The sequence below is a fragment of the Mustela putorius genome, unplaced genomic scaffold (genome assembly GCF_011764305.1).
Source record: "Mustela putorius furo isolate JIRA1106 unplaced genomic scaffold, ASM1176430v1.1 tig00003834_pilon_pilon_pilon, whole genome shotgun sequence".
NCBI lineage: Eukaryota > Metazoa > Chordata > Mammalia > Carnivora > Mustelidae > Mustela > Mustela putorius.
In genome coordinates this window covers 24,101,383-24,116,031 of record NW_025421987.1, presented here as the reverse complement: position 1 = coordinate 24,116,031, position 14,649 = coordinate 24,101,383, and the positions used below count along the sequence as shown (strand labels likewise).

Sequence of the window (14,649 nt, the reverse complement as noted above, 5' to 3'; positions counted from 1 at the left end):
TCATTTTTTTAATGGAATTCCAGAAGGAATACACACATAAAGATATTCCCTGTGACGACCAAGAAAAGAGTTACTGAAATAACAGAACGGCAAATCAAGAAATCCTAAATTCTTTGCCTTGTATAATATATAGATTTGGAGACAAAGGAAACTTCAAATTTTAGTCTTGCTGCCTATTACATGATCTTGGGCAAGTTATTTTTGCTCTCTCAGTTTTTGCATTTATAAAATGAGGATAATATTATCTACTACATATGGTTTTCAAAGAGTTAGATGAAAAAAATGTATAGTTTTCACAGTGTCTGGCAATCGTTGGCACTTAAAAATGTTGGTATACACTTACTTTCCTTCCTTTTTGAGCACAATTATCTGTTTCTTCTTCCTTTAAAAAAAATTAACATATAATGTATTATTTGCCCTAGGGGGGGTCTGTAAATTCACAGGTCTGTGAATAATCAGACTTACACATTTCATAGCAATGTGTAGCCAAAAATAGTTTTATAAAAATGGATCATTTCCATATTTTATTGTAGCTTGGTACTGAGACAAAAAATTCTTTTATATCCTATGGCAAAGTAAAAATGACCACTAGTTACACATTTTATGTAATACAGTAAATTCCCAGTTTTAGCACTGAAATTCTCATATCTCAGGACAATTTGAATGTTTGGTTACCTTATCCTTTGTGTGCCTGAATCAGCACAGTGCAATTAGAAGTTGTATTAAAGTCAGATAATGTGACATTGAAGACTTTTCCACTTTGGTTAAGTGACCTTTCATAGCTCACTTATGTTACTGCCTATCTCCTTATTCATATGTATATGTATACATATGAATAATAATAACACTTCCTCCATTGTGTGATATGTGAGAGTAAAAGAGATGATGTGTTTAAAACAGAGAATAGTACTTTACACTAAATACCAAATCACCCAATAACAGCTTAAAGAATGAATGAATGAATAAATAGCAAATATCACATCTTACCTTACTGGCTAGATACTGAATTGTAATCTAAGAAGTGGCTTTCCTAGTTAAAAAGACTCATAACTGAAAATGACTATGATCAGTATATTTAGGAGCTTCTTTGATGGTCTCAAAGGTCTATTTAAATCCTATACACCTGATTCCACTCATATGTGAAACGTGTAAGAAATAGCACAGAAGACCACAGGGGAAGGAAGGGAAAACTGAATGGGAAGAAATCAGAAAGGGAGACAAACTCTGAGAGACTCTGGACTCCAGGAAACAAACTGAGGGCTATGGAGGGGAGATGAGTGGGGGAATGAGGTAACTGGGTGATGGATATTAAGAAGGGCACATGCTGCCATGAGTCTTGGGTGTTATATGCAAAAAATGAATCTTTGAACACTACATCCAAAACTAATGATGTACTATGTGTTGGCTAACTGAACATAATAAAAAAGAATCCTATACACCTGAAATTGACAGGTTTGAAGTTGCTTTATAGAGCAAGATGGTTTCTCCTAGAGTAGAGTAACATAATCAAAATAGGCATTTTCTTATTTTAAATGACAAGCTATCACATACAGTTTCTGGGGAATAGCTAGTATAGGAAATAGATTCTTACTCCTATCTAACAAGCTATGCTGCATCTTCTGTACTCTACATATTTATTTATATCTATAACAATATGTTTCATGGTTAATTTGCAATTTATTTTATTTTTTAATTTTTAAAAGATTTTATTTATTTATTTGACAGAGAGAGAGAGTGTATACAAGCAGGGATAATGGGAGAGGGAGAAGCAGGCTCCCCACTGAGCAGGGAGCCCAAATGGGGGGTCGCTCCCAGGGCCCTGAGATCATGACCTGAGCTGAAGGCAGATGCTTGACTGAGCCACCCAGGCACCCCTGGAATTGATTTTAACTTTAACACTATTTGAAATTTGTTCCATGCTTTGTCTTAATTTCTTTATTTTGTTTTTAAAACTTAGATGTGATCTAAATGCCCTGAGAGAAATGATGAAGAATAAATTACTTTATCCAATGACAAAACAGCTGAGCAGAAATTAGGAGGAAGGATTGCATTTATGAAAACTGTGGCATTTCTTAATCTAGATTTGTTTTAGAGTAAATGAAAGGTATGAGGCTAAAAAAATGAAATATAATTCTCCTGCCAGTTCCAGAGAGCAGTGGCATACCATCTGCATCAATTAACTTCAGTAATATTCAGTACTATCCTTTCTACAGAAAATTACCATATGGGCAAAAAGACTTCTTAATTAGAAGTGTCTTGTTGACAATAAAAGTTATTGCCAAAGATGTCTAATGTTAGATTTTGTTTCCACTATAAGACACTAACCATACTGCAAAATTTTAATAACATATGCATTTTTAAGAACGACTTTCTTGATTTTGTACTGTATCCATATTTACAAAAATATTATAATGACAATTATTAAATTAAAAGTATATGTTTTGAGATTATCTGATTTTTACTTTTTTTTGTTTTCAACCATTTTGAAAGAATTGGTTATACAATAATCAATTATTATGTGAACAATTATTTACCATTAGGTAGCAATGGACGAAATATATTAGACCATTCTTGTAACTTGAAATACTGTGTAATATACAAGTTCAAAACCAAATTAAACCAGGAGTGCCTGGGGGGCTCAGTCAGTTAAGCATCTGACTGTTGGTTTTGGCTCAGGTCATGATCTCATGGGTCATCAGATCCAGCTCTGAGTCGGGCTCCATGCTCAGTGGGGAGTCTTGTTGAAGATTCTCTCCCTCTCCCTCTGCACTTCCCTCTGTTCTCTCTTTCTCTAAAATAAATCTAAAAAAGTAAAATAAAATAAATCTATGAGTCATGCTGCCTTTGTTATTTTCTGTGAAAATCTTCTGTGTAGATGATTTAACAATAGATACTATTTCTAAATCAGCATATATGTAATAACTAATTTTTAAAAAATAAGTTTTTCAATCTGCCAGGTTCTGTTCTAAGAGTTTTACATGTGTTAACTCATTTAATCTTCATACTCTTATGGTGGATATAATTACTAGTTCAATTTAACAGCTTAAATTACAGATGCACAGAGAGTTTAACTTGTCCAAGAATGCACAGTGAGCAACTGGCAGAGCCAAGGTTTGAAGGCAGGAGATGTGGTTCCAGAATCTGAATGCTTAACCATCTTCTTATACCCCCAAATGATACTTGCATCTTCATTAGTAATTTGGAGACATAAAGTAATACCCTAAATTTCTGTGGCTCATCTTAACAATCCTGGAAAGTTATTATGGACTGGGCACTGTGCTGTTCCTAAAGATGTTTTATTCTTGAGAAGTTCTATGATTTTAAAGCCTTGTAAAGCAATATAATATTCTAAATAAAGAGGAAATACATGTTAGGAAACTTGCTGGCAAAATCTTTAGATTTTGCTTTCTCCATTCTCACACATCAATTTATGATAATGATTCTGAGGTTCCTTTACAAGAAATGTTTTAAGAGAGACTCTTGAAGCTTTTGAGAGAAAATATCATATTTTACAGCACTGTTTCAAATGCTATTCTTCATTTCTGGCTTCAGAAGTGTTTTATGGTTACATAACCAATCAAATATTCAGTTTTTTGGCCTTTTGTATCATTCACTAATCAAAATAAAACACAAAATTTAAAAATAAAGCAAATGTTTGGAGAGGATATATTTAATACTAACTATATAAGTTATTTATGGTGATATTTTAATTATAATGGAGAAAACATCTATGATATAAGTTAAACTACCAATTAGTTTCCTTTTTTCCCTCGTAGGAAAGTTACTAATTATTTTTGAGTCTTTTCTTCAATTTTTTAAAGGGGCTTAATAAAAAAAAAGAAAGAAAGAAAGTTCAGTTTTGCTAATTACACTTTCTTTAAGACCTCTGTGAACAAAACTAGGAAAAGCCAACATTGTGCCACTAGGCAACTTCTACCAAGCTTTGTCCTACAAGTCACAAGAATGAATGCTGAGATGTGATATGTTTTATAACAGGGTTTGGTCTATTCCCACTTATTTATGTTCTTAAGAGGCCCAGCAGCCCATGAGGGCATGCACGTGGCCCTGTGGGAAAGGAAAAGACATTTGAGCCACTCAATTGCTTATCATGTTTCCAATTAAGGTAAACACACACAGACACAACAATTCCCACCAACACAAAGATTAAATACTGGTTCAGCTGTATAAAGTTTTTAAAAAAATTTTCTTTTGTGAAAAGAAAATGATTCTGGGATAAATCTTTTGAAAGTGTTGACAGTTTCTTTGAATAGCATCAAAAATACACAATTTGTAATAAGAAAACATGAAGATCTCTGGAGAGTAGATATATATTCTCAACTGAGAATTTAAACAGCCATATAAAGAAGGTCCGGATTTTTAGTTGCAAACTTCTTCAAATGATATTAAGAAAAAGCAACCTTTATGCTATCAAGAATACATAGCTAAGGTCAAAAGCTAGAAGTATTTAAAGAATCTGAAAATAATGAAAAATACAAGTAATGAAGAAGTAAAAAAGAACTAGTAAAATATTTGGATATCACTTAAAGTTTCTTTTAATAATTTTCATGTCTTCTGGAAGAAAAAGAATAGAAATTCTCTTTGTAAATATTCAAGAATTTGATATCAAGTGCATCCTGCAGCTCTGTTTTTTAAAATTTTTCTTTTAAATGCACTCTCAATCCTTTATGTCAACTAAGCACAACCTTATGTAAAAAAAATTGAGTTTTTAAGAACCTGAGATCCTTCATTTATGGACTTCAAGAGGTCCAGAGGCCTCTTGAAATTGTATGTAAATATTTATATATGATCATATGTCAATTTTCTTGGTGAAGAGTCTGTTATTTTTGGCCAAGAAACAAAGTACAATCCATTAGGAATCTGAGTCCATGACCCATACTACAACATCAGGAATCCGTAAGAGTCCTTAAACTCATAAACTTCAATAGGTTAAAGTTTTTATAAACTGACTGTTTCTTGAAAGTTGGAATTATATCTTCAATTTTGTGTATGCTTCCATCCTGACTTTTCTTATTTCAAGTGGTATCTTCAAGTTGTCTTCCTTAAGCTTTAAATTATTTTCTGATCTTTTGCATATTTCTCCTCAGGTAAGCCAAAGAACCACACTCTTTAGAAACAATGACTTCAAGCAATAGAGGAAGCAGACTGAATGCAACTTTGCATTAACTGGCCAGCCCCTCTCACACAGGTTTTGGAAACTATCAGTATATTCCAAAAGGTGTTTTTAAATAATCCTCTAATATAGCAATAACAGTGTGAAAATATTTTAAAGGGGTTGTTTATTGGTGTATGACTAGAAATACAATCACTTACGTCACCTTCCTTGTGCTTCTGTTGGCTGGGTGTGGTCTCTCCTCTATCATTTTATCAGTGACCCTCTCTTCTCTATGCCACTTCTCAGTCCTGAACTAGAGTAATGTTGGTCTTCTGCCCACTCCTGCCCCAGATTCCCCATCCTAGTTTTTCTAATAGCTTAGTTCTAGTTCTGCAGAGTTTCCTTCTAAAGCATGCGGATACATAGACTTTCAAGGAGGAGAGTTCTCTAGGGAGAATTGAACAAATGAGTATTGATTAGGGCCTATTGGGTCCTATTTGGAATCACACAAATGGAAAGGAATAAAGTAAGCAGGACTTAGGAATCCAAATGAGAGGTTTTTCTTTTTTTAACAGTAATTCACTTTGAATCGTTTATTCAGGATTTTACTTTGCACATTTATTCCAGTTTTTCCTATACCTTTTATAATTAGTTTTTGGTTTAAGTAGGTGATTGCAAACACTCATTAACACACACCTCACTCAGGGTAATTGACAACATTCTCAACTGTAGAAATGTATAAAATATCAACCCTTTAATTAAAGAGATTATTTTTCCCCTTGAAGATCTCGTACTTAAAAAGTAAACCACCATCTCTTAACCTTTATGTACATTGACTGCAACAACATTTTGTTAAAGATAAAATAAGGCCAATTGTTGTTTATACTACATAAAAATATAAAAAGAATAATCATCCTCAGAAGAACTATAACCGAAAGTATAGAAATTATTTTGTTAGACATGATTAACTTTGAAATGTCAAATTATGGATCTCAAGCAAAGTTACTGACCTTTTTTAGAATGCCTAATCATATAAAAAAATGAAATGGTTTACTTTGATTTTACTGAACCATGGTTTGATTGTATTTAAAAGTTATATACTTTTCAACTATTCATTTCCCTTAGTACACTGAGTTAATGCCAATTTTCCTAAACTTATAGTCAAACTATGGCAAACTAAGTTTGCCACTTAGTCTTATATATTTGTGTTACTGCTTTTCCACAGTCCTCTATATGCATCAAAATCTGATAATATTATATTCTTAGATCTGAGATTCTCTGCAGCTTTAACCTTATCATTCCTAGCATTTCTACCTTTTAAACTATATGCCTTCTGAATAAGAAAAATTTTTGCCTGAATTATAGCGCATGTAATATTTGCCCTGACTCCATATCAGATAGGATTTCATATGAAATATGGAAAGGAAAATATTGATAATCATGGCTAATAGATTTTGAAGACATTTTAATATTGGCTCAGCTCTGTAAGTCCTTTGCTATAAAAATGGTCTAGTTGGATCTGTTATCAGTTTATAGAAAACTGGATTGTGTATTCATTTCCTGCTAATCAGGGGACACTCGTGAAGATATGAAAATGTCTGGCTATTTGAGGATAAGGCTCATCCAAATCTTTTTTTCAAATGTTAAAAAAAATCATTATTTATTAGCTTTATTAATTATATATTTGATTTCATTTAATTGCAATTTAATTGCAAATCTGGTGTTTGAGACCCAATGTTAAGACTTCTCTTGTTATCTGATTCAGTGTAAGTGGAAAGGAAGTCTCACGTGATTGATTTACTCCATCTTTGCCATTTAATTTGACCCCAACACATGGAATGCAATGGAGAGAAGCTCAGGTAAAGAAGTCAAAAGAGGTGTTTTATATATAGCATTGTATTTAAAGCACAGGTACACAAAACTATGATGGTGTTTCAGAAGAATAGTCCTTCCACAACTGAAGAGCTTCCAAGATTAACCACAAAGGAAGTATTAGGGAAATCTTGGACATTGATTTCTATCAGAATTTATCTGTTTCTAAATCCAACATGCTGCCTGTTTCCTTTGTTTTCTCTTTCACAGACTTTGATTATAATTGACAAATCATTTAGTTTGAAGTATATGTTTGAGTTTGGTCTTGATCATACAAATATATTATAATTATATATATATATATATATATATAAAATGTTTGCCTCTTTAGTGAAAAATATGTCTCCCATAACTGACAGAAAACTGCTAGAAAAATGTAACTTAGAATTTTGTTGATCTAATCGTACCCATCTAGGATGATATTTTCTGACTAATTACTAGGTAGTGAATATGCCTTTATATTTTTTATGCCTTTATATTTTACTAATAAGTCTAATTTTTAAGATACATTGTAATATTTGGATCTTAGTTTAAATTTAAGGTGCTACATGATGTTAGATACTTAATGCTGTGCAGTGACAGAAAAGACTGAATCAGTAAACTTCCATGTATTACCCCATCATTATAACTGCATAATTTTATCTCCCAATGACTTTATTATGCTGCTTTTATTTGTATATGGTATGTGAAATGAAATTGCCAAAAAGATAAAGGGTTTGGGTAGAAGCAGAATCTGTCATAAGATAAGCTACAAGTCTAAGACCCTATGTGTAATCAGTACTCTGTGGCATATAAAAATGTTCTATCCCACTTTCAGATACAGTGTGGCTACAGAATTAAGTCAAAGAAATAACTAGATGGAGCCAAGAAGAAAACTTATTACCATTTTAGAATATATGCCTGATTACATATTTAGAAGAAGGACATCGTTCTTTTCAGGGAGGTAGAATTTGATTTGAGCAGGGAAGAATACAGAAGGGAAGATTTTGATTTAAAAAATATAATAGCAGTTACATAATTCTATCTTCTCTTCTAGCTTCCCTCCTCTCTTATCTCCCCTACCCCTCCTCTCTTCTCTCCTGTGACTTTCCTTACTTTGTTGGGTAACTTCTATATGAAAGGCATTGCATTCAATGCATGACTATACTTGCTATTCAATTTTTAGCCAATTACTTTCTGGTATCCTTCTCTGTTTGGAACTAAGAATAAAAACTCTTTATTATGACCTTTCTAAAAAATAGTAAGGACATATAAACAGTATAAACAATTGACAATGGTTACATAATTTTACCAACTTCAGGCTTATCTGTTTTCTGGACCTCATGAGTCAATGATGCACTCATTATTGCAGTAAGTGTAAAATTTACTATAAAAACATTGCTTCTTGATAGCACAATATGACATGAATTTGAAGAAACTATTTTACACAAGATAGCATCACATATTTCATTTAAATTTGATTAAGATAAGTTACTGGGAATTAAATGAGCCCCGTCATTAGAATAGGTTTTTGTGATTCCTTGAACGACATAGCTAATGTCTTTTGACCCTTGAAGTACTGTGAAATATAGTCAATTGGGAGAAAGCAAATTAACTGGTGCCCCACGGACATCAACCTCTGGCTAACTATTTAAAATACCATGGTACAGGTCATGGGAGGAACTGCTTTTTTGATGATGTCCTAAACCTGAAGGGTTATGAATTCTTCTATTAGATAGCAAAGAAATACTTTTTAAAAATATAAAAGAATAAACACTTCTCGTGATTACAGATTCATGCCTCTTTACACAAAATCATAAAGGAAATTCTTGGGAAATAAGCTCTAGATAAATGGAAGAGGATAAAAATTACCTTTGAAATTGTAGCCGTCATTACTGAAAAGTGCCAGAGGAAGTGTACAGGGATCACTTATCAAAGTGATATAAGCTAGGAAAAGTGAGTTGAGTTAATTTCAGTTTGAGGGAACAGGAACAAGTTTAGATCTATAAATTTTTTATGAGGCAATTTTGTTACACCTGATTTGTATGTAAGTCATGGAAACTGAACTGAGTTTTCTCTCCTATGAAAGCTGGAGGCAAATTTGGCTTAAAGCCAAGAAGAATAGAGTGCTAGAGTATTCTTTCTGATCTCTCTCTAGAAAGTTGTTTTCTGTGTATGTGTTATAGAAACATCACCTTTCTTCTATCTTTCTCAGTGGCTAAATGACAAGGGTTATTTATTTATTTATTTACCAGTGATGCTGAATAATTCAAGTCACTCCTGAACTTCGTAATGTCATTTCTGCCAAACGTACCTAAATCCACCATGATTTGTCAGTAAGAGTTAAGAATTAAGCCATTAAACTACAAATCATCCAATCACTACAAAATTCCAATCACTGATATATTAATAATATATGTGAAAACTGCCTTTTTATATTTGCAGGTAACTCTGAGAGCTTAGCATATATGGATTTTATTTCTAGTCTTTTGTATCAACACCACCATCACCACCAACAGTAAGAATGCAACATTTCTGTGCAATTGATAGTTTCATTTCTAAAGAGGAAAAAAGTAGCACTCATTAGAATTAAAATTGCTAATTTTTAATTCACATAACTTTGGTTCCTACCTATCAGTGGCTTTGTTTGCCACAAAGCCTCAAACCATTATCAATCTGTAATTATTCAATGATAAAACCAAATTAAATCAAAGCGTATTTATAGTTTGTTATTTTGTATGTTGTAATTTAATAGACAAGGATAATTGAAAAACAACAGAAAAATGTAAGCATAATAATCTTAGGCTTTGTCAGTATAATTGTGTCAAGAAAAGCAAGAAATGTGCATGTTGGAATTTTGTTTTTATTGGATTTCCAAGTGTCTTCAATTGTTCCCAGTATTGGTTGGATGGGCCAGACCCTCCTGAATACATTGGTGTCATTACTATAATTTGTGGCATAATTATTAATTGTGATAAAAAACAAGAATTAAGATAGATAAAACTCCAAGAATCAATATCCTAATTCTATTTTGCTAAGACACATATGAAATACAAAGCAGGTTTGTGTCCTTTATACAGAAGAAGAAGGCAGCTGGATATCTTAAAAATGAGAGGAGAGAAACAATTTGTGACTCAAATACTACCATGGATAATCTGAAAGTGATTTAGTAAACTTTGAAATTGCACTTTAAAGTGCTCAATTTCTATATTTTGTTTCTCTGATTAATAAAATATAGCTTTGGTCAGATTGACATTTTCAGGGGAAACTGAGTATTAATTTTCTTTTTTCAAAAGGTTCTTCCAAATTTGCTACATTTTGGGCATTTCTTCCAATAATTTCTCTTTAGTGAAATGAAATTTTAATTAAATCTCTATAAGCTCATCCAAATATGGACTTACTCTTTCTATTAATAATGTTATTTTTAATTCTCTTTGCTAGCCAGTTCCAAGTGGCAAAATAGGTCAAATTTATCTTTATTTTTATTCCTGATTTATGAAATTTGGGATTTAAAGCTCTAGTTCTTATTCATGTAAAAATCATTCTAGAAGAAGTCCCAGCATTATGCTAGTTGGGTGTTCAGGTTACAGATTTTTCTTCCACTTCCTTTCACAACTTCTGAAGCATTAGGTATCATAAATGTGATCCCTGCAGTAGAGAAAAGTCACTCGCATTTACTTTCAACAATATAGAAATATTTATTTTTGTCTTATGGATCTTTCAATTGTGAGCACACTTCTATTGAGGTATATGGTGGCAGAAAACTTCACCTGAAATACCTACCAGCAGGAATCCTGGGGGGCAGAGATCCTCCCCCTGGCACTGGATGCGGGGCCTGGATGCTATTTAAAAACCCTGCCCTCAGGAAGCTGGGGCAAAACGTCTCCACCCCAATGGCCGGGAAGGATCCTTTCAAGAGATAAAAATGGACATTAATCAAAACCTTCTTTGTGGAGAAGCTGTTGATCATTTAAGTGGGGGAAAAAAACACCTATGATTAATAAAGACATCAAACTTTAAAAGAAGTGATAAAATGAAAAGGGATAGAATGCATTTTTATTCATAAACCTTAAAAAACCCACCTAGTTTCTGAAAAGAAAGCTACTCTAAACTACTTACAATCACACATGGTTTAAAAGAATGCTAAGATAAAATTTCCAAACCCCCATTTGACAAAGTGGATATAAATAAGTCATTGAAGTTGTCTATTTGCAGAATGCACACCCAGGGTTACAGAAGACAGCCACAGCAGGATGAGACATCGAAGGTGCATGGAAGGAACAGTGCCTTGTTTAGGTATGTCAGCAGTAGTGCGTTTTTGAAATAGTGGCAAGGAACTCAATATACACAATTCTTAATTTGTTATACTTTTCGGGAGAAGACAGAGTTTGCAAAGGTGGAACCAGATGCTTTTTCACTTTCAAGAGGGCTATTATAAAGCAAAACAAAACAAAAAACCCCAAAAAACAAAACGAAAAACAATCAAACAAAAAAAAACAACGATAACAACAAAAAACAAAAAGTAAACTACTTGGAAGTTTATCCATAAGATTATATCATGAATTGTAGAATAAAAGACTGTCAGAGCTGGAAAGGACATCAGAGATCATTCAGGTCCTCATTTTACAGAGCAGCAAACTGAGGCATGGGAAGGGAGAGGGCTGCCGGTGAGCTGGCGGACTCATAGCACAAAAATCTTTCCACTATAGATTAAAAATAAATAATGAGCCGCTTCACATTTGGAAGACTGCTATTCTCTGAATGTGAATTAGAAACCCCGCAGTTTGGAATAATAGCATTACAATTTGGTGTCTCAATGACCTGAAAGATACTAAAGTCATTCAGAAGAAAATTTAATACACAAGCACTGTCAGTGCATGGCCCGCACTGGTAATTGATATGGTATATCCAAGTTTAATCACAATAATACCCTACAAGCAAGTTACACTGATGGTGGTAAGGCACCCATATCCTTCGGGGCCTCTGAAACCCCAACCAGGACCAGCAGTTTCTGGATAAGTAGACTGGGGGAATCAATCCTCCCATGCTCAGTTTTAACAAGTCCTGAATTTTCGAAGAGACTTCATTCTGTTCCTTGACACAAATTTTGCTCCTACAATATGTTAAAATTGACAGCCTCTTTGGACTTGGGCTAGGATTAAACAGACCTGGTATACCTATCACTCTTTATACAAGTTGCTTCTCTGGAGAAACTCGTAGCTAAAGAAAAGCCAGCATTTCTCAGATCTTTAGAGATGTTTTATGAGTGAGGCCTGCCCATTGTACATTGAATTAAAGAAAGCATAGAAAGGAAATCATTTACTGTAAATAAATCCATTTTGTTGTTGATTTATGAGGCTTTAGTATAAAGGCCCAGAGGAGTTTGGGTCCCTTAAGCATTACGAGATGTGGCTATAGTGCCAAGTTGTAGGCCACAGAATGTTCTGAGGTAACTTTTGGTGAACAGTGACTCTAATTTCTACTACATGAGGGTATAGATCATTGAGCAAAAGTGTGCCCTCATTTACACATGTCCCACATTGCAATATTTCAACATTCTGGGAAAATGCCCATCGCCAAGAAGCATCACTGAATACCAGGTAGAGATAATTACATATTTATACTTCATTCTTAAAGTTATAAAGTGGGACACCTGGGTGGCTCAGTGGGTTAAGCCTCTGCCTTCGGCTCAGGTCATGATCTCAGGGTCCTGGGATCGAGCCCCACATCGGCTCTCTGCTCAGCAGGGAGCCTGCTTTGCCCTCTCTCTCTGCCTGCCTCTCTGCCTACTTGTGATCTCTCTTTGTCAAATACATACATAAAAATCTAAAAAAATAAAGTTACAAAAATAATGGTGATTTTGTTTCAGTGAAAAGAATTATATAAGAAATTCGTATTATATTATAGGCTGTTTCAAACAGAAATACTCCAATTCTAGCTGATTATGGATTTATTGAAGCCAAGTAACAGGAAGCTGGGTTAAAGAATCCTAGATTGTAAAGGAAAAGAATAACATAATCATGTACAGGAAAGACAAAGGAATATAAATATAATTATCATAAAAGAAATTGGAAGGAAAAAAGCATGTAGAGCAGACTTTAAATAATGTTAATATGCTTCACATTTAGAGATTTTTGTCTTTATATTTGCTATTTTAACCATATTACTTGAAACTGTTAACTAAGAAAAGATATCCATTATTTTAACTTCTTGAAACAAAATAAAAATATTATATTATTGCTATGATTACACTGATTGCTATTTTTGTGGTTGTGACAGCTTGTCATATTTAATAATAGCTTTCATTTTCTTAAACTTGCTGCATCATTCATTATAGCTGTGTTATGTTTCTTTACTGCAGGTTAAAAGATCTTTCATTTATTGTGGCATCTCTTCCTTAAGGAACTGTCATTTTTTATATACATATATGAAACAAACAACCAGAAAAGCAGGTGTACATGAATACATATTCAGTTGAAATATCATATTACGTGCTAATAACGTCTTATCATTTTTCTCCTTAGGGTCAGTCATGTCAGTAGAGATTGCATGAAACACTACAGCTCTGTTTTCACAATTCAATAATGAAGCTGAACTTATTCTTTGTTATAATTCTCTTATCTCGTAATCTACAAGAAATTAAGTTCAGGAACCTTTTGGGATTGGATATGAAATAATTTTAGTCTGGTTTGTTGTATTGCTTACACTGCTGTCTTTGGCTGTTTTTATTTTATTTTTTTAAATAAGTAATTGTAACACAGAAAAAAGAGAGACACACAAGCCAAGATACAGACTCTTTTTTAAAAAAAGATTTTATTTATTTATTTGACAGAGAAAGAGATCACAAGTAGGCAGAGAGGCAGCAGAGAGAGAGAGGAGGAAGCAGGCTCCCCAGCCTCAATGTGGGGCTAGCTCCCAGGATCCTGAGATTATGACCTGAGCCAAAGGCAGAGGCTTAACCCACTGAGCCACCCAGGCACCCCAAGAAACAGACTCTTAACTACAGCGAACAAACTGATGGCTATCAGACAGGAGGTGGGTGGGGGGATGGGAGAAATAGGTGATGGCAATTAAGGAGGGCACTTGCTCTGATGAGAACCTGGGTGTTGTATGGAAGCGCTGAATCACTATATTGTACATCTGAAACTAATATTACACTGTACTGGAATTAAACATGGAAACAACAAACTAAATAAGCAAGTATTGAACTTATTTATATTATAGCAAAAGAATAAACAACAGCTATTATCTGTAGCAGGATAAATGTAGATGTATTGTTTTTAGTTGCATTCAGTAGTCTGAGTTATGTGTCAGATAAAGTAGACTTTTGATGAGAATATTCCTCCCTTTCATTACAAGTTTGAAAATATAAGATGTGTCACTTCACATATGCTTTACTAATCTCAAATAAAGAGTTTCCAGTTTGTTAGTGGTCATGAGTAAGTGGGTTAAAGAAATACCGTAATAGTACCATGCTGTCTTGATGATGACAGCTTTGTAATAGAGCCTGAAGTCCGGAATTGTGATGCCACCAACGTTGGCTTTCTTTTTCAATATCCCTTTGGCAAAACAAACTGAGGGTTGCCGGGGGCAGGGGGTTTGGGAGAAGGGGGTGGGATTATGGACATTGGGGAGGGTATGTGATTTGGTGAGTGCTGTGAAGTGTGTAAACCTGGTGATTCACA

General features: G+C 33.7%; 1 protein-coding gene across 4 annotated transcripts in view; it reads right to left on the bottom strand.

Moving 5' to 3' along the window:
- The window catches only part of EPHA6 (EPH receptor A6), an 887,146-nt gene that overhangs the window by 138,520 nt on the left and 733,977 nt on the right, over positions 1–14,649 (bottom strand). For all 4 annotated transcript variants that reach the window (XM_004773009.2, XM_004773010.2, XM_045088243.1 and 1 more), the window contains one exon: positions 10,748–10,873. In XM_004773009.2, the coding sequence (XP_004773066.1) occupies positions 10,748–10,873 (126 nt within the window). The remainder of the gene's footprint in view (positions 1–10,747; positions 10,874–14,649) is intronic.